The sequence below is a fragment of the Eubalaena glacialis genome, chromosome 14, assembly GCF_028564815.1.
Source record: "Eubalaena glacialis isolate mEubGla1 chromosome 14, mEubGla1.1.hap2.+ XY, whole genome shotgun sequence".
NCBI lineage: Eukaryota > Metazoa > Chordata > Mammalia > Artiodactyla > Balaenidae > Eubalaena > Eubalaena glacialis.
The window spans coordinates 63,448,538-63,474,514 of record NC_083729.1 but is presented as its reverse complement, the minus strand read 5'-3'; the positions used below and the strand labels follow the sequence as shown (position 1 = coordinate 63,474,514).

Genomic DNA, 25,977 nt, shown 5'->3' with positions numbered 1-25,977 from the left:
TTCCTCTCGGTCAGCACCCTGAGCATCCAGGCTTTGCATCCATTCCTTCTTTACAGTTCCCCCTGCCACTGGCCTACTTCTGGCTCTTGTTACCTGTCCCCGGTGATCCTCTTATGATAACCATTTGTGGTCTCTCCTCTCTACGATTCATCTTACACGTGGCTGCCAGATTTCTACAACACAACTCTATCCCGTTAAAATGTTTTCACACAACTGTGGGACCCAAGCCAGTTTCTTTACCTCTCTGTGACTCAGTTTTTCATCTGCAATCTGCAGATAATAATAGTACCTGGAGAGTTGTTGACAGAATTAAAATGAGGTGATTCACGTATAGCTTTTAACACATAGAGTAAGCACTCAATAAGCATCAACTATTAATGTCACTATCTCCAATAAAGTTCAAACTCCTTAGCTGGGCATTCAAGGCCCTTCATGAGCAAGTCCTTACTAGATCATGTCCTCTGCTCACCTATGGGTAGCCGCACTGCAGCAATACTGCTGCCACCCAAGACCTTTATCCAGAGACCTCTTGCTCTCTGTGAACTCCCTACACATTTCCCCGTGCTAGCCTTGCTCAAAAATGTTACTCTAGAGCATATGTCAGTCCATCTTCCGAGAGGAGGAAAATTGTCAAAAGTGCATGAAATCAACTGTATAGAATGCCAACTTCATGAGAACTTCATTTATTGTGTTCACTGCTGTGTTCCCAATACCCAGCATAATTGCCGGGCATATAATAGATGCTCATTCAAGACTGTTGACTGAGCATATCAATTTGAAAAACATAATTTAAGATTATGTTTGTTCTGAGACAGTTTAAAAATGTAAATTTTCATCACCGTAGAACATAATGAAGAGATGATCCATGCTCTGTGAGGCCTGTGATGAAAGGAGAGTTGGACCTAGGCCTCTTCTTGGAAGATTTCTTCTTCAGAGCTTCCAACTGATGGGAGAGGAATCCCAGACACTTTGAACTTGAACCCTGCCCAGTAATTGCCTAAACCCTTGAGTGGGGAGGACTATAAATTTTCCAGTGTGTCTCTATATTGTAAAATGTGTGAACTTGGAGCAAATATCTCTTTCTTCTGGGAAGACCACTTTGATGGCTGCCTTACTTTTGCAAAGACAAACAGAAGACTTAATTCTTAAATGGAGCAATTAGAGATCCCATGACTCAGTGTTCTGCGTGATGATATAAACGTCTTCTCTCTAATAGGATGGTATCTTTGCAGATTACTATTACTTCAGGGAAGTGTTTCTTTTCAACATATGGGTCTAGGCTGCTCTGTCCCTGAAAATTAGAGCTCTTTCTTGGGAGTGTGGATGTGTTCTTATTCAAACAGTTGTTCCATAGAACTGGAAAATGAAGGGCAGGGAGATCTCTATCTTCACCTCCCACTGATAGAGGGGCCTTGACCAGAAGTGCCAAAGCCCACCCTGAGCTATTGATTCTGCTGAATACCCACTCAGAATATCAATCCAGAAGGAATATTTTGACTTTTTATTATAAAAACTTGCAAACATACCCCAAAGTAGACGAAATAGTATAGCCCACCCATATTCCCTGTCACTTAGATTTTACAATTACTAACATTTTTCCATTTTGCTTCATCCTTTTTTCTCTGAAGTATTTTTGAGTAGATTACAGGTATCATATTTCACCTCTAAATATCTCACTATGAATCTCTATGGGGAATTCTTTTTGAAAAACCAAGACATTTTATTATGTGAAATTTCAAACATACTTTGTAGAGAGAATGGTATGATGAATCTCCACATGTTTATCACTCAACTTCAATTATCAATCTTTTGCCAGACTTAAAGACATCTTTTTGAATGATGGCTGAGTTGGCACAAAAATAAGGAAAAATCCTTAATTGCCCAGAAATTATAGAAACTTGAATTGAGACAAGGAAGTGAGTTCTGAAGCTGGAGTTTCTGTTGGAACAAATCCCAGTTCACTGGTGGTCCAGAACTTGGGCTTTAAAGGGCCACAAGTGACAGGGGGACAAAGAATAGGACAGGAAGTCAGATCAGAGATCTTTGAAAGGTGACATCTTTACTGAGTGAATGAGAAAATATTTCACCTGCCACAAAAGGAGGTGGTAGACATATGAATATGGCTTAGCTTTGGCTCTGTGTGGAAGGGAAAAAAAGAAAACATGTTTTCTTGAGAGGTCCTAACCACAGCCCTGGTATACTTGGATTTGGGGCCAGAAATTTTAGGAGGACCTAAAAGATTCCACGCTGAAATTTAGTATCCACTGGCAGAGGCAAACAAGCTTCTTTGGAGGAATATACTTGAAAGCCAAACTTTATTTTTTTATTTTTATTTTACATTGGAGTATAGTTGGTTAACAATGTTGTGTTAGTTTCAGGTGTACAGCAAAGTGATTCAGTTATACATTTATATGTATCCATTCTTTTTCAAATTCTTTTCCCATTTAGGTTATTGCAGAGTATTGAGCAGAGTTCCCTGTGCTTTACACAGAGTTCCCTGTGCTATATCCTTGTTGGTTATCTATTTTAAATACAGCAGTGTGTACATGTCAATCCCAAACTCCCAATCTATCCCTCCCCGTTCCCCTTCCCCCCAGTAACCATAAGTTCATTCTCTAAGTTCATTCTCTAAGTCTGTGAGTCTCTTTCTGTTTGAAAGCCAAACTTTAAATAACTTCCCCAGACAAAGTTCCAAGGAAGCTAAACTCACAGTCAAAAATCACAAAATACACAGGGAAATAAACTACCATGAGAGTTAGCAGATACTACAAACTACAAATCGGACCTGCAGAGACAGCATATGTTAGAACTATCAGATATAGAATATAAAAAAATTATGTTTAATATGTTTTTAAAATAAAAGAGTATTAAAAAGAAACTAAAAATACCTAGCATGGGTGTGGAAAATGGTACAGCTTTGGAAAATTATTTGGCAGGTTTTCTTTGTTGATTTTTTTGGCTTTTTTGGCCATGCCATGTGGCTTGCAGAATCTTAGTTCCCTGACCAGGGAGTGAACCCAGGCCCCGGCAATGAGAGCGCTGAGTCCTAACCACTGGACAGCAGGGGATTCCCTTGACAATTTTAAATAAAATTAAAATATACTCATTCAGCCATTCTTCTCCTGGGTATATACCCAAGAGAAAGGAGTGCATATGTCTACAAAAAGACATTATTCATAATCATCAAAACCTTGAAACAATCTACATGCCCATCAACAGTAGGGTGAACCAATAAATTATTAGATTCATACAATGGAATTCAATAAGAATGAACAATGGATCATGTAACAACATGGATAGATCTTAGATATATTATTGGGTTGATAGAAGTCAGAATAATGGTTACCTCTGAGGGATTCCTGCCTGGAAAGTAGCAGAGTGGAACATTCTGAGGTCCTAGAAATGTTCTGTATTTAAATTTGGGGACTTCCTTGGTGGCGCGGTGGTTAAGAATCCGCCTGCCAATGCAGGGGACACGGGTTCGAGCCCTGGTCCGGGAAGATTCCACATGCTGTGGAGCAACTAAGCCCATGAGCCATAACTACTTAAGCCCGCACGCCTAGAGCCTGTGCTCCACAACAAGAGAAGCCACGGCAACGAGAAGCCTGAGCACCGCAATGAAGAGTAAAGCCAGCGCGCAGCAGCGAAGACCCAATGCAGCCAAAACTAAATAAATATTTAAAAATAAATAAATAAGTAAATAAATTTGCTGGTGTTTACATGGATACACACATATGTAAAAATTCATCATGAAGTACACTTAAGATTTATGCGTTTTACAATGTGTAAATTATACCTCGGTATAAACAAAAGGGACCTAGTCAATTTGGAAAAGTATAAGGGAGAAATATAAACTAAAATCACTGAAATTAGACACTCAATTTATAGGAAATTAGTAGATTAGACATAGCAGAAGAGAGAAATCATGAACTGAAAGACCTAAAGAGTTGAAGAAATACACCACAAAGAGAGGCAAAGATGTAAAAATTATTGAGAGGTTAAGAGATATGCAGGATGGTCCATGAAGATTATATCTAATCAGGATTCTAGAAGTAGAGGATAGAGGTCATGGGGCAGAGGCATCATTTGAAGAGCTAATGGCTAAGAATTTTTCAAAATCGATGAGTGACACCAATACTTGGATTAGGGAAGGCCATTAAATTTCTACAAGATAAATAAAAGAAATCCACACATAGACAATGTAATTGCAGAATACATAAGGAAAAGAGATCTTAAAAGTAGCCAGAGGGAAAAAACAGATTATTACAAAGCGATGACAATAGGGCTGACAAGCGACTGTCAACAATGGGTGCCAGGAGAGAGTGGAATATATCTTCAAAGTACTGAGAGAAATTAATTTGCAATCCAGAATTTTATTGCTAGCAAAAGTGGTCTTTCAAGAAAAGGAGTGAAATAAAGACATATTGGGGCAAATCAAAAATGAAAATTTCTACCAATCAACTTTCACTGATGGAATTTCAGGGAGAAGGAAAATTATTGCAGAAGGAAAGTCTGAGATGAAAGGATAATGGTGAGTAAAGTTAATATAACAAATACTGACTGATTCAAAAATGGGCAAAGATTTGAACAGACATTTCTCCAAAGAAGATATACAAATGGCCAACGAGCACATGAAAAAATGCTTAACTTCACTAATCATTAGGAAAATGCAAACCAAAACTACAACGAGACAGTACCTCACACCCATTAAGACGGCTACTATCAATAAGACAGAAAATAACAAGTGTTGGCAAAGATGTGAAGAAATTGGAAGGCTTGTGCACTGCTGGTAAGAATATAAAATGGGGTAGCCTCTGTGGAGGACAGCATAGCAGTTCCTCAAAAAGTTAAAAATAGAAGTATTATACGATCTAGCAAGTCTACTTCTGGGTGTATACCCAAAAGAATTGAAAGCAGAGTTGTGAAGAGATATTTGTACATCCATATTCATTGCAGCATTATTCACAATAGCTAATATGTAGAAGCAATTCAAGTATCCATCAACAGATGAATGAATAAGCAAAATGTGGTATATACATACAATGGAATATCATTAAGCCTTAAAAATGAAGGAAATTTTGCAATATGCTAGGACATGGATGAACCTTGAGGAAAATATGCTAAATGAAATAAACCAATCACAAAAATTAAATACTGCATGATTCCACTTATATAGGATACTTAGAATAGTCAAAATCATAGAGACAGAAAATAGAATGGTGATTGCCAGGGACTGGGGCGAAGGGAAAATGGGGAGTTATTTTTTAATGGGTAGAGAATTTTAGTTTTGCAAGATGAAAAGAGTTTTGGAGATGGATGGTGGTGGTGGTTGAACAACAGTATGAAAGTACTTAATACCACTGACCTGTACACTTAAAAATGGTTAAGGTGGTAAATGTTATGTTATGTGTATTCTACCATAATAAAAATAATTTTTAAAATAAATACATAAATAAATAATAAATAAACAAATGATGGCATAGCAAGTAGTGTGTGTATATCCTAAAATATGTCTTTCTGGCAAAATAAAAACTTTGCAACACACCAATCTAAAATATAAATATTGACTATAAAACCTTAATGCTCCTGTATAATTTGTAGGACTAAAAAAACCCTAAATATTGAACAATAGCACATTAGTTGGGGTGGAGTGGTAGCCAATTAAAGCATATTTGGATCATGTATTTTTCTGAAGAAAGGTAAAGAGAGTGATTAACTTTAGATATTTGGAAGTTACATATGCCTGATAAGATGTCTAGGGTAACCACCAAAAGAACAGAAACAGGGTATTATTTCCAAATTAATAAGAGAGGAAAAAATAGAATTTTCAAAATCTAGGATGAAAGATAATTAAAGAACAATAAAATGTCTTCTTAATAAAAACTGTAGTCAGTGGGAAAATCTGAAATCCATGGTTTCTAGGCTATTGCAGTAGAATGCCACTAGGCTGAAAGAGCCCTGCTCTGGGACATTAATCTGGTTAGAAAATAACTGAGAAAACATGGAAAGTGTCATAACAAGAAGTGTTAGAGAATCTGTCATTGGCATTCTCTTCTTGGAGATGGAACACAATCACTGAGCAATTCTAAATAAATAAATCACAGGAAATTAAAACGTGATGTCAAAACAAAAGTTTGAGTTTCTATATTTCACAAAAATTTCTAAGAGTTCACCATCAAATTATGATGCCAATAGTACTGTGAGGAGTAATCACGTATTTCACCATCAAGAGTTAATCAGGGTTGAGGTGAGGGTTGGTATAGAGAGTAACACTTTTCAAGCCAAGGTTCTGTACATGGTTTGAAATTTATGAAAGAAAGCAATAGGCCTTTTCAATCTGAAACTACCTTCAGAGTACAAAAACTTCAAGGAGAATTAAAATATTCTTTTAAAACCTTTGTATCTGGATTGCTGATAGATGGGACAGAGCATTGTAAAAGATGTGTTAATTTTTACCCATTCTATGGAATGGGTATTTTTGTTATTCTGCTAACAAGAATTCAGGAATGAAAAAACCTGAAAAAATTACTCGAAATTTCAGACAACCAGAAACAATGTGGTATAGTTTTTTAGTAAACATCTACTTTTTGGTGACATTGTCTCTTATAAACTTTTATTTGATTAACTGAAGCATAACGAGGAAAGTAGAAGGTATCTACAGTTGAAAATGAAAACTGTGTGTATCAAGGGGATAGGGAATCTAATTTGTGAACAAAAGGAATTGTTTTGAATTGGAAATCAAAGAGAAATATCAACTAATTTAAGTTGGTTTCTACAAACTGTGCACACTTAATATGAAACTTAGGCAAGTTGCTTAATCTTTCAGTGCCAGCTTCCTTTTTTGAAAAATGGGAATAAATCACAGAACCTGCCTTGAGTATATAAATGCAAAGCACATAAAATAGTGTCTAGCACATAGCAAGTATTTAGAATTATTAAGAAAATAATATAGACATTGTTTCCTTAAATTACTCATGAGATACAATAAGACAACTGATGGTATAATAACACTAAACTCTCAACCTGTGCAAGCTTCCTGCAGAAAATGTCCCAGGCCATGTTAATTAAGCAGATGTTCCTGGGTGCCATGGCTATGGATGAGATCACGGGGAGGCTCTTATATGGGATTATTATGGAAGCTGATTTTAATAAAATGCGTGGCTGTATCTACATGGAAGCTGTTGACACCAGTGAAAGATTTAATGTTGTTGCCACAACGTTTACGGAGGATGATCCAAGAGCTTTATGCACACATTGTCATGCACGTCTTGGGGATTTAATGGTGTTGAGGTTTGTTGGGATTGAAAGAAGTCCGCAGTGATCTCAGTACTGTCAATTCTTTGCATGACACTCTTCATGCATCTCTGAAAAGCTGGCAAATGTTCAAAACATTTGTAAGCGGAGTGAAGGCATAACACACAGGAAGCTCCAAGGTTGTTGAAAACATGTTGGATTGTTGGTTATGATTGAGGGACTTCTGCAGATTATTCAAACATGCGAAGTTGTATCAAGCTATTCTTGAAATGCGCAGGCGGCTGGTGCGGTGAGGCTGATTTTGGTTTCCAAATTTGAATTCACCTTTGTTTACAAATTTTAACAAATTTTAAGCAAAGGGATAAGCACTGCAGGCATTTTTTTTTTTCCTAAAGATCTTCCAATGAAGCTATAGACATTTTTCTCTTTGCCATCAAAGTTAGAAGCAAAATTTTATGGTTTATCATCTGAGAGAAGTGATAAATATTTCAAAGCTATTTGGGATAGAATGGAGAAATTATGCCAAAAAGTAATCCCCAAGGATTTCAAACTGGGAAAAATTGTTTTAAGAAAAAAAAAGTTCATGGTAATTCAGGTAAGACATTTCTGCTACTACATAAAAAAGTATAATAAATGTTTATTTCTAATAAATAGTAGTCATATTGCTAAATTTGTGTTTTTAAAACCAGTAATAGCTGGTTAATAAAATGAAAGAAATTTCAGAAACACTATCTTGTGGAACAGTATATTAAATGAAGCTAAAAATGTGCAAGAATTTTCAGTGTGCCTGCCATGCCCACCCTTCCATACACCCCTACTGTCCTGGGTGAACCACAGGCCCTCCTGCTGGCCACAGCTGATTGGACTGAGGTGGTCACCATAAGCTTGCTCGTGACCTTGATTTGGAGCTGGGCTCAAACAATGAGACTGTCTCTCAGGCATTTGAGTTAAGTGACTCAGAGGGAAATGACACCTGGTAGTGGGCAGAGGGGCAGAGAGTACAACAATCTGGAAGGTGGGGACAGAGCCTGGAGCCCCTGAGGGCTGGGCCTCCGAGTGAGCCCAGGGTAACAACAGCCCATGCAGAAAGGCCATCCTGGCTTCAGGCCGGGGGCCTGTTGTACTTAAGGTCAGGAGCACAGCCGTATCGTGGGACTGCTCCACCTGTGTCTGTCTCCTTTATTCTCTGAGAGCACTCATCATGTTTTGTTATCTCGTGTCCTCCTACTGCAGATGTTCACCAGGCTTCTTGGTAAATGGATTAATTAGGATAAGAGGACAGTTAGGAAATTTGCTGGGTGAGGTATGTGATGAGTGTGATAGATACTTCAGGAGAGGACTCTCGACCTTGTACTGGATCCCCTGGCAGGTGGCCTTGAGTATTGGTGGCATCAGTGGCAGGGAGGGGCCTGGAAGAAGACCGTGAGACAGGCTTGAGAAGTCTCAGGAGCCTGGGGCTGAGGACAGGGGCCTCTTAATGTAGACACTCATCCCTAGGAGAGCAGCCCCGTGTGAGCCCAGTGCCTCAGCCCCAGTGCTTCAAAGACATCGGCCATGTGGCCTCATCCACTCTTAATAGACCACGGGCCACCCAGCTAGCTGGTGTCCCTGTCCTCACATACCATACCCCTCAGTGCTTCTGCCTTCCACCTCCCATCAATGCGAACCCTGCTCAACATTCAAGGCCTCTTCTAACCTCACTTCTCCCAGGCAGCCTTCCCCACCCTCCTTCCCCTAAATGGTGCCCTTTGGAGTCTTCAGGCCTCCACTCAAGCTTGAATTTGTTAACTCAGGAAAGGCATGTGGCACAAACTCGGGACTCCCCGGGACCATAGCATGAAAAGAAGAAGGCAGCCACTGCCCTTGATTCCCACACCAGCCATCTAGGCCCTCCTCAACCCCCTTTTTGCCTCATTCCATGACCTGTCCCCCAACGAGAAAGGAGAGCCAGAAGACGTTCTTTTCTCCCACATCCATGTCTGGGTTTCCGGTCCTCCACCTCCCATGTCCAGGGGGCCTGTGGTTTCAGCTGTTCTCTTTCCTTCTGCCTCTGCAAAGGCACAGGATGCTTCTCCCAGGCTGCAGCCCATCCACTCACCTCCACCCAGCCCCAGGGACACCCCGTCTCTCCCTGATGCTGCAGCATCAGCCTGGGTCCACCCCAGCACCCGGTAGCCAACCACACTTTAACGAGCACATCAGTGCTCAGGTGTGGCGAGCCCACAACTCTCAGTAGGCTGGGGCGAGCCTCTCGTTATCCTAATGAGCCGGCTGGCAGCTCTTCTGGAGACCCGCTCTCTTTCTCAAGGGATCACAGACTTTGTCCTCTCAGTTACACCACTGGGTCTGCATTGCCCTTCCCACCCTGCTGCCACCTGCAGCTCAGGTCTCAACATTGCTGCTCCCATTCCCTGTAGTCTGGGAGGCTGATTCCAGACCTTGACCAGTCTGATGTGCTCAGAGCTGACACTGTGGTTGGTGGAATTTCCGGTTGCTTAGACATGAACCACGAAAAAGGCCAGGACATGCTAAGCCAAGCTTTCTCTTGCTGCAGTGGAAGTCCTATCTCACTTCTTTCAGTGCAATGTGCTCTTCCTCCAGGAAGCCTCCCTGATTACTCTAAATCTAACTCAGCCTGGATCTACCAGTTCTCTCCAGAGAAGTCTGAAGCTCACAAATGATTCTGTAACACGTGTTCACCTTTTGCATCTCTGTAAGACCTTTATAAATGTATAGAATGATGTGATTATGCACTTTCCCAATATTCGACAGATATTTACTGATCACCCACTGTGTGCCAAGCATTGTCCTTGGTGCTGAGGACAAAGCAGTGAGCGAAACAAAGCATGGTTGCCCTGTCCTGGAGCTTAACTCGTAGCATGTTGGGTGAAACAGAACAAGCAACCAGACATTGGTGGTACAGCGTGAGCCGTGTTGAGCGGGTGGCAGGAGGTGTTTTGGGAGCAACATGGCAGGAGCGCAATATCAAAGATGCCAACCATTTCTTGTTCCACCCAAACCCCGATCTGAGGAAACTTTGGTCCAAACAATCATATTCTGCACTATGTGAGCCATACAACCCCAAAATGAGGGAGACCCAACAGGACAGGCCCCTAGGCCAAGCTTAAGCAAGGAGTGGGATAGGTCAAGGGAGACTGCTGGGGCTGTGAAGGATCAGGAAGACTTAGTCACCCAGGAGAGGAGAGGGAGGGAGTTTCCTGGAGGTAAGAGTGTTTGTCACGGTGTAAGACCTCCAGGGGTCTTACAACTGCACTCATCGCAGCATGAGCGAAACAGTAGACATTTGATAGAAAAAACAGCAGAGCTACATTTGCTTTGAACAGTATAAATCCTTCCTTCCCTCCTTCCTTCTTTCTTTCTCTCTCTTTCTCTGTTTATTCTCTCATTACATTTAATTCATATTGCCAAGGAAAGGAATTTTCACTGTGGAAAATTTTTAATATATTGTAAAGCAAAAAGTGTTACATAAAAATTCTTCAAAATTCCACCAGATATCATTATTGTAAAAATCTTACTGTTATTAATATTAATAGTAGCTAATATTTATTGAGCTCTTTCTAGATACAAGGCCCTATTCTAAGAGTTTCCATGCATTATCCTCACGACACTAGTAGATGAGTACTCTTTGTAACTCAACCTAGCAGATAGATGAGGAGACTGAGACATGGTCTAAGTAGGAGACAAAACTGTGACATGAATCCAGGCAGGTGATAAGCAACTTGAATGATAAGCAGTGTTAAATTTTTGTTGTACATATTTATGGTCTTTTAAAAAAGATCGTAATCAAATATGGACTCCTGTTTCTTTTTACAAATATACTTTGAAGAAATTTCAAGTGACATACAGTCATACTTAATATACTTTATATAGATCAAGTCATATATTTGTGTTGGAGAAAGTAAAAAATACAGATGATTGTAACAAGGAAAACAAAAATCATTTATGATCCTCCCACCCGAAAGACTGCTGTTTACATTTAGGATCTATCCTCCATTCCTGGAATGAATTTAGGATTAGGAACATAGCTGCAGCTCCTAAACCACGCAACATCACCCAGGGAGCCTTTTAATGAGCTGGGAGGCCACGTGAGCATTAGGCAGTCGGGCACACACTGGAGGATGTGAATTATGTTGGAAACCCTGAAGAACACTTCTGTCTGATGCAGATGAATATGTTACAGACTGTAAGGTTAAACGCTGCACAAAGTCTTTATAAACACCCTGGTGGCAGCGGAAAGGGAGCTGGGCCAGGGGTCAATAGAGCTGGACTCTCCTCCAGAGATGCACGAGCAGGAGAAGTCATTTCCCATCCGAGCCTCAGTTTCCTCATCTGTACAATGAGCTGCTACGTTTCGAGGAATGAGTGAATGTCAGCAGAGTTTCATTTCTGGGTTATCTGCTGCGTTTTGGACGATTCCTGACACAGTTCCCACCCAGCTCTGGCACGAAAGAGAAGAAGGCCAGTATTATGAAAGAAGCTGGGGTCAGGGAACACCAAAGGCTTAAGGATGCCCAAAGGAGGGTGTGAGCTCTATTTCCCTGGAGGGCTGGGCCAGCCGAGCCGATTAGGGGCCCGGAGCAGCTGTGGGCAGAGGGAGGCTGCTGGGAGTGAGGGGATTCAAACGGCTCTTTCCCACCCTCTCCCCCACCAGCCTGCTCTGTGTAAAAATTCCAAACTCCCAATCAAACCCCCATCTCTTTTCTTCTTTCATTCACCTGCCCATCTTCCTCTCCTCTTCTCTCCTTTTCTATCCAAACTCATAATTAATCGCTCAAGGCAAAAGTAATGAATGTTAATTGGCCATCTGTAGGAAGACTAATTAAAATCTACCACGCTGGGGTTTCAAACATACCTATAGCAACGGAGTGAATCGGGAATGAGGCGAGGAGGGACTGAGGTAACAGCTGAAAGACTGCAAAACACCATTGGGCTTAGGTGTGAGGGAACAACGCCAGAGAGGGGCTGAGATGCTGGAGAGAGGGAGAGAGAGGAGGGAGAGAAAGAAAGGGAGAGAAAGAGAGAGAGAGAGAGAGAGAGAGAGAGAGAGGGAGAGAGAGAGAGAAAGAAACTTATTTGATTTATTCTTACCACTGCAGGACCTGGCATTTTGTTGCTTTCTGTTTTGTATTTAACAAACACATTTATACATTTCCTTCTCACTGGACATGGCTTAAGGGGTGGCTGGAGTTTGTCAGCACACAATTGTCCCTCAGTCACAGGCCCGAACTCACCACTTTATTCAAGTACACCTGCATTTGTCAAAATCACACACACACACATGCTGGTTAAATCTCATGCACAGCTTTGCACAGGTTCAGGCTTGCCAGGTCATACCCTCTCTCATGTATACACATGCACACCCAGTTATAAGCTGAGAGCAACCAGGGACATGTGGTTACACACAATCACAAGTAATCACGTCTGCACACTGCTGTATGCATACGTGGTTTAAACATACAAACCAACTGTTATGCAAATATAAATGCAGGTGTGCACTCACAGTAGTTTACACTTACACTCAAATTCACACAATTGCCTTCTAGGTATGTGTAGACAGACACCCAGACCACCATTTGCATGCAAACACTGTTATCTGGCAAGTTTTACATCAAAACTTTTATACACAGGTATACACACAATTACACAAATTCCCCCTCCTTGCATAAGCAGAGCCAAATATTCAAGCATCCATATGACCAATATTAATACTAAGGCGGCAAACAGTGACACACACACATTTGGCTGGGGGCCAGGGCAGGCCCATGTGTGCTTCATATGTATCCATATATGTGCATACAGAGACCCTGGCGCCAGGAAAGAACACACCCTGCATGACGACCACTCACCCTCCTGAGAACACAGGGCTGGAGCCACAGACGCAAGGGCTTAGGCCTCGTGTCCTCTCTCGGAACGCCCTGCTCTGAGCAACACAGGCACCTACAGCCTGCCTAGAACGTCCCATCCAACCTTTGGGCAGAAAGGATGGTGGATCTGGGGAAAGAGGGAGAGATGACCTGGGGGTCATGATGGGCTTTGATGAGGCAGGTCACGGGTGAGGCTGCCGGTGGGTGGGATGGGTGGCAGGGCCTTTGGACTCCCCATATGTTGACAGGGTCAGTTCTGTGGGTCTGGGGAGGCTTCCACTAGTGGGCCTGGAACTGTGGGAAGAGCTTTGACCCAGGGGCTGGGTCCCTTTGACCAGGGTTCCTGTTTTCTTAGGCTGAAAAGGCTGCTCTCCTTTCTGAATAGTTTCTGAGGCCTCTTCCTCGTTGCTGTAAAATCCCTTTACGATAAGTTTAGATGAAAGCAGGAGGGCGTGCAAACACAAAAAAGAACTTCCTGACATAGCGGGCTGGGGATGAAAACCTGGAAAGGCTCAGCAAAGAGAAGGGAGACAGAGCTCCACCCGGGGGTCCTTACCAGAAAGGGGTAAGCATCCCTGGGCCTTATGCCCACTCTCCCTGCTCAGGATCTGAGGTTCTCAGACCTCTGTAGCCCAGAGTCAGTGTTCAAGCACATCCCCAGGCCCAGCAGGGAAATCAGCTGGGAGAAGAGCCGGCCAGAGCAGGGCAATGGCCTCGGTGTTCGCAGAGGGAGCTGGATGCTGGGTGCGTCCCCGGAGGTCAGGAGTCAGCCACAGGAGGAATCCCCAGCTATAATAAGAGGCTGCAAAGGATCCCTGAGATCCCAGGAGTAACAGACACGCATGAGGCCAGCACTCATCACCAGCCCTGTGGGATCCAGGGAGCTTGGCTACTTTACATCCCCACCTGAAAAGTGAGGACACCCAGCTGCTCCGACTGCCCAGGGCTACGTGGCTGTAAGAGGTCAAATCAGGCCACAGACGCCAAGTCTGGTGCTGGGCCTCTCCCCGTGCAGGCCGGGAGGGAGTGGGCCTGCTTCCCTGGGTGTGGACTTCCTGGAGAGCCTCCGGGCCCTCGGGATCTCCGAAGGCCTCCGCATCCTCTGGGAGGAACAGGCGCACGCACATGCACACACTCTCACACTCACACACACAACCCTATGACAGCTTCTACATTTGGAGCTGACAGATGTGCAAGGTAACAGCTCGGCACCACCGCCTGTGCAGCTGAGGCCCTGTGTCGGAGTGGGATTATTTCCAGCGAGGCTCAGGGCGGCTGCGTGAGCGCACGCCCGGGTGTGTGTGAGTGTGTGTGGCTTCTCTTGCTCTCTCTCCCTCCATCTAAATCTGTCTCACTATGTTTCAGATCTCTCTGTCTCTGTGTGTTTTCCTCCCTGTGTTTCTCCATCTTTCTCTCACTGTCCTGTTCACTCTGCCTCCGTCTTTCACCCTCGCTGTGCGGCCTGGATGCTCCAGAGAGGAGACCTGCCTCCTCTCCACTCCCTCTCTTAGCCTGGTCCCCTTCCTGCCACACCCGGCAAGCCTCAAGCACAGACCCTTAGAGAAAGCCCACTTTGTTTCAGAGGATGATGCAGCTGTCGCTGCCCTGGGCGCAGGGCTTCTGCCCAGGGGGATGGAGTGGTGGAATCTGGAGCCAGTCCGAGGCCGAGAGAGCAGTTCCTCCCTCCCCGCCTTGGTCACGGGCTTCAGGCTTGGCCTTCTCCTACTGAGCCAGCTTACCCTGCCATTCATCATTTACGTGCAGGCCTCTTTTGCTTCCCAAAGTTGTCTATCTCCCTCTTGTTATTCCCAACTCCCAGCACAAGCTAAGCCTAGCCATGGCCCTGTGCTGATCCCAGATCTGGACTCACAATGACCCTGACCTTGGCCATGTGTTGCTCACTAGTTCTGACCTCAGACTAACCCCAACCCTTAAGCCTGACTCTGTCCCTTGAACTTCCCCTTCTTTGAGGGGCTGGCTCCTTTGATCTCTGCCAATACCACCTGGGTTTGCAAGGTTCACAGCTCACTTTTTAAATTAATTAATGACTTTTCACAGCTCACTTTGTAATGCTGTAGCGCAAGTGGGGACACACCTAGATCCACTGAATTGGAGTCTGCGGTAAAGGAGAAACAATGGGAGAGTGATTTTTTTTTTAACTCGCTGGGTGATTCTGACACAGGCCAGTCCTACCTATGTCCACAATACATACATGCGGGCTTTCCTTTAAGGGTTCCAAGAGGCAATCCAAGGGGGGCTTGAACCCCCTCATGGGATGCCTGGGCTGGGTGGGGGCTTGTCTGCAGGGACCTGACTCCCAGGCACTGGTCATCACACCCAAGCCCTTTCAAATGCTTCACTATACACCTGGCAGTGGGCCACGAGAGCACTGACTTGCTCACTCTCTCATTCATTTTTCATCAAACACTCAACAAGGTCCCAGTGGATTAGGTCTGGGTAAGGTCCGTGGGATACACACAGCCCCTTGAGCCTGAGGCCTTGGATCCCCAGGGTCAAGCTGGGCCTTGGAAGGGCAGGGCCTGGCAGGAAAGACCTCTGCAGCAGCTGGACTAAGACCTGAACCAGAGTATGGGCCAGACAGACTCCTGTGGCCCCAAGAGGAGGCACCGGGTCTGGAAAGTGGGAGCTAGGCCCCTCTCTTCCCTTGCCCTGGGGGTGGGGACGGGGGACATGGGCCTTGGGCTAAGAGACCACTAGACAGCTTGCAGGTCAGTCAGCTGAGGAATCATCTGAGCCCATGGAGTCAGCTGGGGGTGGGCCTGAGAGGTGGATCCCCCAAAGGAAAAAGGAAACTTCCATCTCCCTTCCTTTCTTTTCCTGACCCCTTCCTGAAAATCAAAGGTCAAGGCTCTCCCAGCTCACACTAAGGACAGTTAGGGCTGAGGGGATGGGTGAAATGGGAGACAAAGGGGGTGCTAGGGGAGTCTTGCTGGGAGTAACAATAATTTGGGTGGGGCTGGGGAGGTGGGCTTTACTTCAAAAGTCCCAGAGAACGTCCAGCATTAGCCCCGTCTCCCAGCACTGCAGGCAGAAGACCTTGGGATCCGGGCAGGGCAGCTCTGACGGCTCACTCCCTCCTCTCTCCAGCCATGCTTTGACCCTCCCCATGCTGGTCCCAGAGGCTCAGAGTGAATCCTCAGCTAACGAACGTCCCTGCAAGCTGCCTAGGGGCTTCAGGTCCACTCCCCTTTGCTCCTCTACCCCAGATCACTGTGAGTTGCTCTGGGGGCCCCACCCCGGCGACTGGCAGTGCCCTTCGCCCACCTCCCTGTCACCACATAGGACCCCAGTGGTGAGGGCACACGGCTGGGCACTGTGAGTGGGAATTACTGCACACGCATCAGCACAGGGGGCCGTGTTCCGTGGGGAGAGGCTGGGAGAGGGGAGGCCGGAAGGCAGTATCCCAGAGCCCAGCTCCGAGGTGAGACACAGGGAGAGCAGGGTGGAGCACCGCCGCACGGGGTGGTCCTGAGTGGTGAGGTAGGAGCATCTCTGCACCTCCAGCCTCAGCTAACAGTGAACTCCAGCACCAGCCTGCATTTTATTCAGGGGACAAAGGACAGGAATTGGGGGTGGGGAGGGAGCTTCTGACCAGCCCAGTCCCAGCTGGTCATGCTCACAGACAGAGGTGCTGGAGCTCCCTGGGGTGGGCCTGGAATATTCCCCTCACTCTCCTGCTCCCACAGGCCAGCTGCTGGCCTCCAGCTCAGGGATATTAAACACAAAACCGAAAAACTACCAGCTCGTTCACGCCACAGACAAAGAAACCTTGTTTGTCTTTCGGCTAATCCAAGGCCCTGCACGGCAAGCAGCTGAGCTCTGGGCACGTGCAGGCATGTATTGTGTGTGTGTTCGCGTGCACTCCTGTGTGTGGTGGCCAAGGCCAGGCTGTGCACTCTGAGAACACTCATGGCTAGTCCCTGGAGGCTGGCAGGAAAGTCTCCCTGCCCCAGTGGTGCAGGACCTGGGGAGGCTGAGTCCAGGCTAAGGAGCAAGACCTGGGCCAGAGCCCATGTGGCCAGAGCCCATGGATAACTTAGGAGGCCTGGGAGGCCTGCCGGGGAGAGTGATCCCAGCTCCTTCTGCCTCCCCAGCTCCCTGGGGGCCCCTGAGAGTCCAGAAGAGAGACAGGTCTAAGGTCATTTCCAAGGCTCTTAAATCCCTGAGATCAGAGAGGATATGTCAGGGGTGGGAGGGCCTCGCCACCTTGTGGGGACATGTGGTACTCCTGATGAAGTCCTGGTCTTACCTCCTCAGAAGTCCTGGCCAACCAGCCCTCTGGAGAGGGAGTCAACCCCACGGGACATCAAGTAGGGTTGTGCTTACTTACATCGCTCTTACACTCCCATGGGAGTCAACCCCACGGGACATCAAGTAGGGTTGTGCTTACTTACATCGCCCTTACACTCCCATGGGAGCAAGGGCCAGGCGAGGAAATCTGTCCCACACCCACCAGATAGAAGGGGTAGCCCAGGCTGCCCAGCCCCACCTGCAGAGGCAAATCTGATGCCAGCAGATGCAGCCTGACCACACTTGAAGCACCTTAGAGAAAGGTTTGTAGGAAAGAATCTTAGAGCTCATCTGTTCTAGGGAAACTGAAGCCCAGAGATAAGGACCTCCCCAAGACCCACAGTATCTCCGACATAGAGGGAAGTGGGGCTGAGGGTTTGACTCCAAGGCTCAAGCGTTTTCCTGAGGGTCTGGTGAGTCCAGGACTAGCTGTCCACACTGAACCCCAGTCCCACTGAGGCCCGGATTAGAGGCGGCGCAGTGAGAGTTCTTGCCACAGGTCAGCAAGGGGGAGGGCATCTGGGCCATGTGGAGGTGAGGCTACAAATGGGGCTCCAGGATGATCTGGATCTTAATACTAAAAAGAAATAAATTAGCATTTATGGGCACTTACTGCAATGCCAGCACTGTGCTAAACATTTACAAACATGAGGTCATTTAATACTCACAATGCCCCTTTGAGGGAGGCACCAATATAATCTACTTTTTTCAGATAAGGAAACTGAAGCAAGGGGAACAACTTGCCCTGGGTGGCAAAGCGGGGATCTGAGAACAGTGATTTTGACTCCACTGAGGGCAAAGTCTCTGCTGGACGAAGAAAGCACATGAGTTGCTCACTCTCTCCTAGGGAACCTAGCAGGGCACTGCCAGCTCTGGCCCAGGGCCTGCCTCCAGAGATAGGCCCTGCCACTGGTTCTCCAGGAGGCATGGCCTCGGTGCGCCCTCTGCCGTGCGTGAGGAGGAACAGAGAGTTGTGTCCTGCTATCAGATGCAGGGCTGAGTCCTGAGATGGCTGGCAAGGACCATGGTCTCTCTTCCCAAATAAGGAACAGGGACAATGGGCTGGCTGGCTGTAGACCACCACCACTGCGGAGCTCCCAGCCTGGCCCACATCTACTGATTTGCAGAAGGATGGGTTTGGTCGCACCCCTGGTTTCTCAGGGCTTCTCCCTCTTAGAATCTTGTCCACCTCCCCCAAAGGCATCTTGGTCCTAAGTCCACCCCACTGAGGACCAGGACCGTGGGGCAGATGGACGTGACCAGGAGGGCCCACGACAGGCCCCCTTAAGAGCTGGGATCCACTCAGAGCATTGCCATGTGGATAAAGGGCAGAATTGGGAATCCAAGCGAGCCAGGGAAAGCACCCTTCCCCAAGGGCTGGGGTAGCTGTGAGTCAGGCCCTGAATGCTGGATACTCTTTGAATAGGTCAAGGGTGAGGAAAGGGTAATAAAGACTGGGGTAAGAATAGGCAAAAGGATAAAGGAGGAACAGGTGTCTGGGCAAGTCACCTAGGCCAACTTTGTTTGAACCTGGGCTCAGTGGGGCTCAGTGAGAAAAGGCAGATAGCCCCAAGACAACACTGCAGGACATAAGGGCAGCACCCCAAGTTTGGATTAACTGCTTCAGGAACACCCCTTGGGTCCAGCAAACCAGGGACTTAGTCATGGGACCCGTATCAGAATCGAAAGGCATTAATAAAGGACAATCCACGTTTTATTTGTATCTGCCTTTAACATGTACATAAACTCTCGGGGCCCTTTCCCCCATCTGGTGGATACATGGTAGGTTCTGGAGGGAGGAAGCATCAGAATTAGGACACAGAGTTCACCTGAAGGTCCTGCTACCCTGAGCAAGGAGCTTCCCTGTGGGCTGAGACTTGCGTTGTCCTCCCTTCCCTGCAGGCCATCTGTGAATCTACATAGGCCCTCCTATTTGGCCCTAGCTCATCCCCTCTTCCCCATGGACTCTTCCCTCCTGCCATGGGCAGGAGACCCATCCTCCTTTTTTCAGTGTTTTAGCTTCTTGTCCTGTTTTCCCCATCCTTAAAATTCTATTCCTGGGGAGAGAGAACACCAACAGCCATAACTTGTCTCTCCTAAGCCTACTCCTAACTCAAGGTGGTCGATACAGACTCCTGAGAACTGGGAACTCCAGCCACCTGGTGCCCTCACAGCTGGCTGGATCCGAGGGCAGGACAGTAAGCATGAGTGCTTATCTGCGTAAGGCAGGGTTGGCAGTGCCACTGTGGCAGGATGTGGGGAGGCACAGGACTCCTGGGCATGCCTGAGAGGGGGAAGAAAGCCCTAAGAACCAAGGACATGGGCTTATTCATCGTAGAAATCGACATGGGCTCCAGACTTGAACTTGTCCTTTTGCAGCAAATTCAGAAGTTTCTGGGCTGATATCCTGCAATCCACAAGTTCCCCTTTTGTCTTCAGCTCCTGCAGCCTTTTTCGCACGTCTGGGTCCACAGAGGTCTCCCGGGCTAACTGCTGCATGTCTGTGTCCAGGGGACCTAGGGGATGAAGAGAAGAAGATGAGGCAGGGGCCCCTGATGTATGTGTGGAGTTGGGTGGAGTCAGGTGTGGCCAGAGGCAACACCTCATCTTGGCTGACACATGGTCAGTATCACCAAGGCTCCACACTGTCACCACTGAGCTCCAGACTCAAATTCCAATGTCCACTGAACATGGTCCCTCTAGACCACCAAATCTACAGATTCACACTACCCTATCACCCCTTCCCCAAGCCCCAGCAGCCAAGTGCAGAGAGAGACACCGCCCCTGTGGGAGAAGAAGAGTGAAGTGAACACCCAACTTCCCTGGGGGCTCCAGAGTCAGCCTGCTCCAGCACCAGGCCAACTCCCATGGCCCTAGGTGGCTCCCTGTGGGTTTCCATGAACCCAGGCCTCCAGCTCATCCTGACACCCAGCTCCAGTGGTCCCAGCAGCCCCAAGCAGTTCCCACAGCCCCAGGCAGCTCCTGGAACTCCAGGCTCCTAGAGGGCCCCTGAGAAGCCAGGCCCCTGATCCACTCCAGCACCAGTTGGCTCCCATGGTCTCAGGTGGTTCCCACGGCACCAGGCTCCAGTGAACCCAGGCTTCTGGCACACCCCAGCACTAGCCAACTCCCGTGGCCCTACATGGCTCCTGTAGGTCACAGTGTCTGTGAACCTAGGCTTTAGGTGGGCACTCTCAAACCAGACTCCCAGCTGGTCTAGTGCCAGGATGACTACTGGGGACCCAGGCTTTGTACCCACCCCAGCAACAGGCTGCCTTAGGACTCTAGTGGCAAAACTGCTACGGACATCACCAGATGGCCCACCCAGAATCACTAAAAGAGTTGACTGGTGAAGGGCTCTGCCTACTGAACTCAGTCTATAAAGACTAGAAGAGGCGTCTACTTCCTCAAATGTACAAACACCAACACAAGGCCACAAGGATCATGAATAATCAAGGAAACATGGCACCACTGAAGGAAACTAATACAACTCTAATGACTGACCCTAAAGAAATGAGATGTATGAACTGCCTGACAAAGAATTCAGAATAATCCTCTTAAAGAAATTCTGTGAACTCTAAGAAAACACGGACAGACACCTAAATGATATTAGGAAAACAATGCATGAACAAAAAGAGAAGTTCAACAAAGAAACAGAAACCATTTGAAAAAAACAACCCAAAATCTAGAGTTGAAGAATACAATGACTGGACTGAAGAATTTGTTAGAGTTCAACAGCAGACTCAACCAAGCAGGAAAAATTAGTGAACCAGAAAACAGGGCATTTGAAATTATCTAGTCAGAGGAGCAAAAAGGAAAAAGAATGTAAAAGAGTAAAGAAACACTACATGAACCAAGGATTACCATTAAAAGAAACAATCTATGTAACAATCTATGTATTATGGAGTCCCAGAGAGAAAAAAGGAACAGAAAGCTTAAAGAAATAATAGTTGAGAACTTCCCAAATCTCTGAGAAGAGATTTGCACATCTAAGTTTATGAAGCTAATATTTCAACCCCAAATTATCTTCTCCACGACACCAGGACTAGATAGTTTCACTGGTAAATTGTCTGTTTTTTATGCCAATACCATAATATTTTGATTACTGTAGCTTTGTAATATAGTTTGAAATCAAGGAGAGTGATGCTAGAGAGCTTTGTTCTTCTTTCTCAAGATTGCTTTGGCTAATGAGGTTCCATACAAATTTTAGAATTGTTTGTTCTATTTCTGTGAAAAATGCCATTGGAAATTTGATAGGGATTGCATTAAATCTGTAGATTGGGTTGGATAGTATGGACATTTTAACAATATTAATTCTTCCAATCCATGAGCATGGCATCTTTCCATTTTGTACCTTCTTCAAACTCTTTCATCAATGTCTTATAGTTTTCAGTTTACAGGTCTTTTACCTCCTTGGTTAAATTTATTCCTAGGTATTTTATTCTGTTTGATGCAACTGTAAACGGGACTGTTAATTTCTCTTTCTGATACTTCGTCATTAGTGTATAGAAATGCAACTGAGTTTTTACATTGTTTTGTATCCTGCAACTTTACTGAATTTGTTTATTAGTTCTAACAATTTTTTGGTGAAGTCTCTAGGGTTTCCTATATATAATATGTCATCTGCAAATAGAGACAGTTTTACCTCTTCCCTTCCAATTTGGATGCCTTTTACTTTTCTTGTCTAATTGCTCTGACTGGGACTTCCAATACTATGTTGAATAGAAGTGGGAAGAATGGCTTCCTTGTCTTGTTCCTGATCTTAGAGGAAAAGCTTTTAGCTTTTCACCATTGAGTATATTAGTTGTGGGCTTGTCAACTTCCTCACAATGTCCAGGGCAGCCCCCTGAAATGTAACCCAGTCACATGGCACTCTAGAGTTTGCTCTGCTCCTGACTATGGTTTCCATTTGCTGTTGACTGAGTGAGTCCTAGGCTGAGCTCAGAGTGGGTGCTGAGTTGAATATTAGCTGCAAGAATAACTGTATTACATTAGGGAGGGACAGAAGGAGGACTGGGTACTAGAGAGCATGAGGAAGTAGAAACCGCACTGATCATGACCTTGGAGGCAAGGTTTGATCCTGGCTATGCTGCATCTGGACTTTGGTCAGGTTAATCTACCTCTTTGCCCCTAGGGTTCCAAGGGGAATAGACTACTGGATCTCTATCTAAGTTGCTCAGACATCATGCAACAGCTGTGTCACCAGCTTCTAATTCCAGCAACCTCAAGCTGAAAATAGAAGCCTCACTCTTAAGAAAGGTGTACAGTGGCATCATGGTAGGATGATGAGAAACCAGACCAAGTACCACAAGATCCCCTACCCTTTAACTTCCATGAGGACGGGGCTCTATCTTATTTATCTCAGCATTCCCCAGTGTTCCAGCACAGTTCAGCATGGGATGGTCAGCATTCAACAATGTCTGTCTGCTCTTCATTCAGCTAACGTTCACTGCAGACTGGCTCAGTGGGGTGCTTTACTAGGTGCTGGGGATATAAAGATGAATAGTGCATAATGCCTGCCTTCAAGGCTTTCCTATGCAGAGAGAGAAGTAGACAAGTATATATATACAAAGATAATACAGTGTGATAAGTCCTATCTAACAATTACAAATGCTAACAATTAGATAGCCTTTCACAGTTTGGGATCACTTTTACATGTTTTACCTCATTCAGTCCTACAAACTGCCCTGTGAGACAGGTAGCATCTTCCCCATTTCACATGAAGAAATGAGGTACAGGCCTGGAATTCAAACCCTAATCATCTCTCAAACTCTAACATCTCAGACTTTCTGGCCCCACCCTCAAGTCCAGGCAGCTGCCCACTCTCAATCCATACCTGATAACTACAGCTCCCTGCCCCTGCCAGCACTAACTTTCTTGCAGCCTATATTTCCCTTAAGGAGTGATGGGTCATGATTCAAGGACAAAATATTCTGTGGGTCCTTTCCTGGAGGAGACAGAGAAGGCTCCTTGCCCAGTCTCCAAAGGGTAACCAGCCGGTTCTGGGGACAGGGATGGCAGTAATGTTTCACCTACCTGGGGCATAGCTCAGCACCCTCACACTAGGTTCCTCTGCGGCCAGAACCTGGAACATCATGTTACGGGCAGCCTTCCCCGCACAGTACTGTGCCCAGCCCTTGAAGGGCTGCAGAGCACAGAGGGACGAGATATTAACCACAGTCCTACTGAGGCCAGGACTGTCCGGGAAGGCCTTCAGGATGCTGGAAGTCAGGCAGAGCATGGAGGTCAAGTTCAGAGCCCAGTAGTTGTTCACTTCAGCTGGGTCAGCCAGGTCTACGAAGCGTTTGGACACATCTCCAAGACTGCCTGAAAAAACAGACCTTAGGAATCACCCAGTGCAGGCGGGGTTTTCTCTTCTCCCAGCCCTCTTCAAACTCTTCCAGACACCTCCTTCCCACCCACACCTAAAGGAGGAGTCTCCCTAGTGCTTCTGAAGACGCCTCTCTCTTCCCAGCTCTGCAGACAGGCATACCTGGAGAACCCACTCACCTGAAGCTTCAAAGTGAGAAAGCGCATGCCCTTCTCTGGGGCTGGGGTTCGGGGGAACTCTGGGGGCCATTTGGAGAAGTGGGGGAATTTACTTCTGCTGGGAGACCCCATGCCCTAACTCACGCCTCCGCCAGAGAGCGCTGAGCAAGACGATCAGAAAAGTTCTTGGCGTTGAAAGAGGAAGGGGGGAAGAAGGGGAGAGAACGAGCGCCAGACAGCACCAGGTCTCCCTCCACACCCCGCTGAAACTAGGGCTCTCAGGCGTCTTTTCAGACTTCTACGAGTCACCTTTAAAGTTCTAAGAGGCGGGGGAGGTGAAAGGGAGGGAAAACATAACTGGACGCTAAGCAGTATTCCAAGCGCTCACACGCCGGCGGGCGTCTTACCGGCATTGTTGATAAGCAGCACTCGCTGCAGGCCTTCGGGCCTGGGGAGCTCGCGCAGGGCACCGAGCAGCTGCTGCAAGCCGGCCTCCGTGCTCAGGTCGGCGGTCACCCGCACGAGGCGCAGGCCGGGCCGCTCGGCGCCCAGCTCGGCCTCCAGCTGCCGCAGCGCCTCGTCACTGCGGGCGCTTAGGACCAGCACGGAGCCGCGCGACAGCAGCGGGGCCAGGAGCTGAGCCAGCGTCCGTCCGAAGCCGCGGGAAGCCCCGGTCAGCACGCACAAGGCGCGCCCCAGGCCGCCCACCTCGCCGACGCAGCCCTCCATGCCTCCTACCTCGGCAATCTGGAGCCGCTTCCCAAGACCCGGCAGGGGGCGGGGCGGGGCGGCCGCGGTGGGAGGGGCCGCGGTGGGAGTAGGAGGAGGCCCCGCCCGGTGCGGGCGGGAACCTAAGGCTTCGGGCAGAGACCAGCCGCCCCTACTTTTCTTTGCAGTTGGCGGTGGAAGTGGAGGTGTCTGCAATCTCCGAGAGAGCGCCAAGGCACTAAACCGGAAGGGCGGGAGGCGCGGCCCCCACCGGAAATCCTAGCCCAGTGCGGAGCGCGGGCCTCATCCTTTACCCTGCTAGTCCGTTCAGTCCCCCGCTGGGATGCATTCTCCTCCGAAGTCCAGACCCAACTTCCTTGCATAAGTGACTTCCTCCAGGTCAGGCCATCTTGCTCCTTGCTGGGCATCCCTGCACGTGGCACATGCCAGTTTAGGGACTGGGGTCCCTACTGGGCTGGGGGAACTCGCTGCCCCGGGAGCGACCTTTGGGAGAACACAGTCTCCCCTCCGTCAGATGTTAAGAACCTCTTCTCCCTACTTGGCTCTGTGCTCGCACTGATTCCCCTGCCTCTCTGAGATTTCTCACTCCTTCTGTCCCTAAAAGGTCTGTATTCCCAGGGATCCTGCACCCACTCATGCTACACTCTTCCTAGTAGGCAATTCCATCTACTCCCACATTCAAATTTTCGCAAATGATCATCTAAGTCTGTACGTCCAGGCCTGTGCTTCAGAAAACGCACATTTCCAGCTTTTTTCAAGGAGAGAGGGAAGATGGGAAAGTTGGCAGACAGCCCCAGATCTCCTTAAAAAAGGAGTCTCTTAAGAGATTAGCAAGGGCAGCAAGCAACCTCCATAGCGCAGCCCAAGTCCTCCCAGTGCTGTTCCCTGTCCTGGGGACAGACAGCAAAATTGCCTTTCAAGGCTCCTAGCAAAATGCATTTTGCTCCCTTGTTCTTTGGGCTGTCATTGTAAACACCAGAACAATTTGGGGGAAGCTCTTCACTTTCCACTTAGGGGCCTTTACCACAAACTTTTTGTAAAATGTACAGCCCAGACTGTACATCACTGTGGAACATATTCTAAGAACAAATGAAACTGCAAAATTTAGTAGATTATTTGTTAACATAGCATAGCATTATTCTGAAACTATTTTATGTAAAATACGACAAAGAAAACAAGTAATTATGCTAACTGATGTTAGGAGCCAAGATTTTCAGTGTTAGAGAAAAGAGACCAAGAATGAATTCAGGGAAGTTAAGGGAACAATCTCTAAGTTGTTTGAATTGGAAGCCAGAAGATTGTAGAATTT

The 25,977-nt window shown here is 46.8% G+C and overlaps 1 protein-coding gene across 1 annotated transcript; it reads right to left on the bottom strand.

Moving 5' to 3' along the window:
- Positions 1–19,146: 19,146 nt before the first annotated feature.
- On the bottom strand, positions 19,147–24,856 carry SPR (sepiapterin reductase). The gene is made up of 3 exons (XM_061211097.1): positions 24,347–24,856; positions 23,487–23,777; positions 19,147–19,966 (listed from the first exon to the last, which is right to left on the bottom strand). The coding sequence occupies exons 1-3, from the start codon at positions 24,666–24,668 to the stop codon at positions 19,776–19,778; spliced, it is 804 nt and encodes a 267-aa protein (XP_061067080.1). The 5' UTR covers positions 24,669–24,856; the 3' UTR covers positions 19,147–19,775.
- Positions 24,857–25,977: the final 1,121 nt, after the last annotated feature.

What these genes read in the sequence shown, in the direction of transcription:
- SPR (XM_061211097.1), bottom strand. Translation starts at nt 24,668, where the DNA reads ATGGAGGGCTGCGTCGGCGAGGTGGGCGGCCTGGGGCGCGCCTTGTGC. An exon ending in GCTGCTTATCAACAATGCCG is followed by an intron (nt 23,778 to 24,346) that starts GTAAGACGCCCG and finishes CTGTTTTTTCAG; the next exon opens with GCAGTCTTGGAGATGTGTCC. An exon ending in GGTGCTGAGCTATGCCCCAG is followed by an intron (nt 19,967 to 23,486) that starts GTAGGTGAAACA and finishes TTCATCCCCTAG; the next exon opens with GTCCCCTGGACACAGACATG.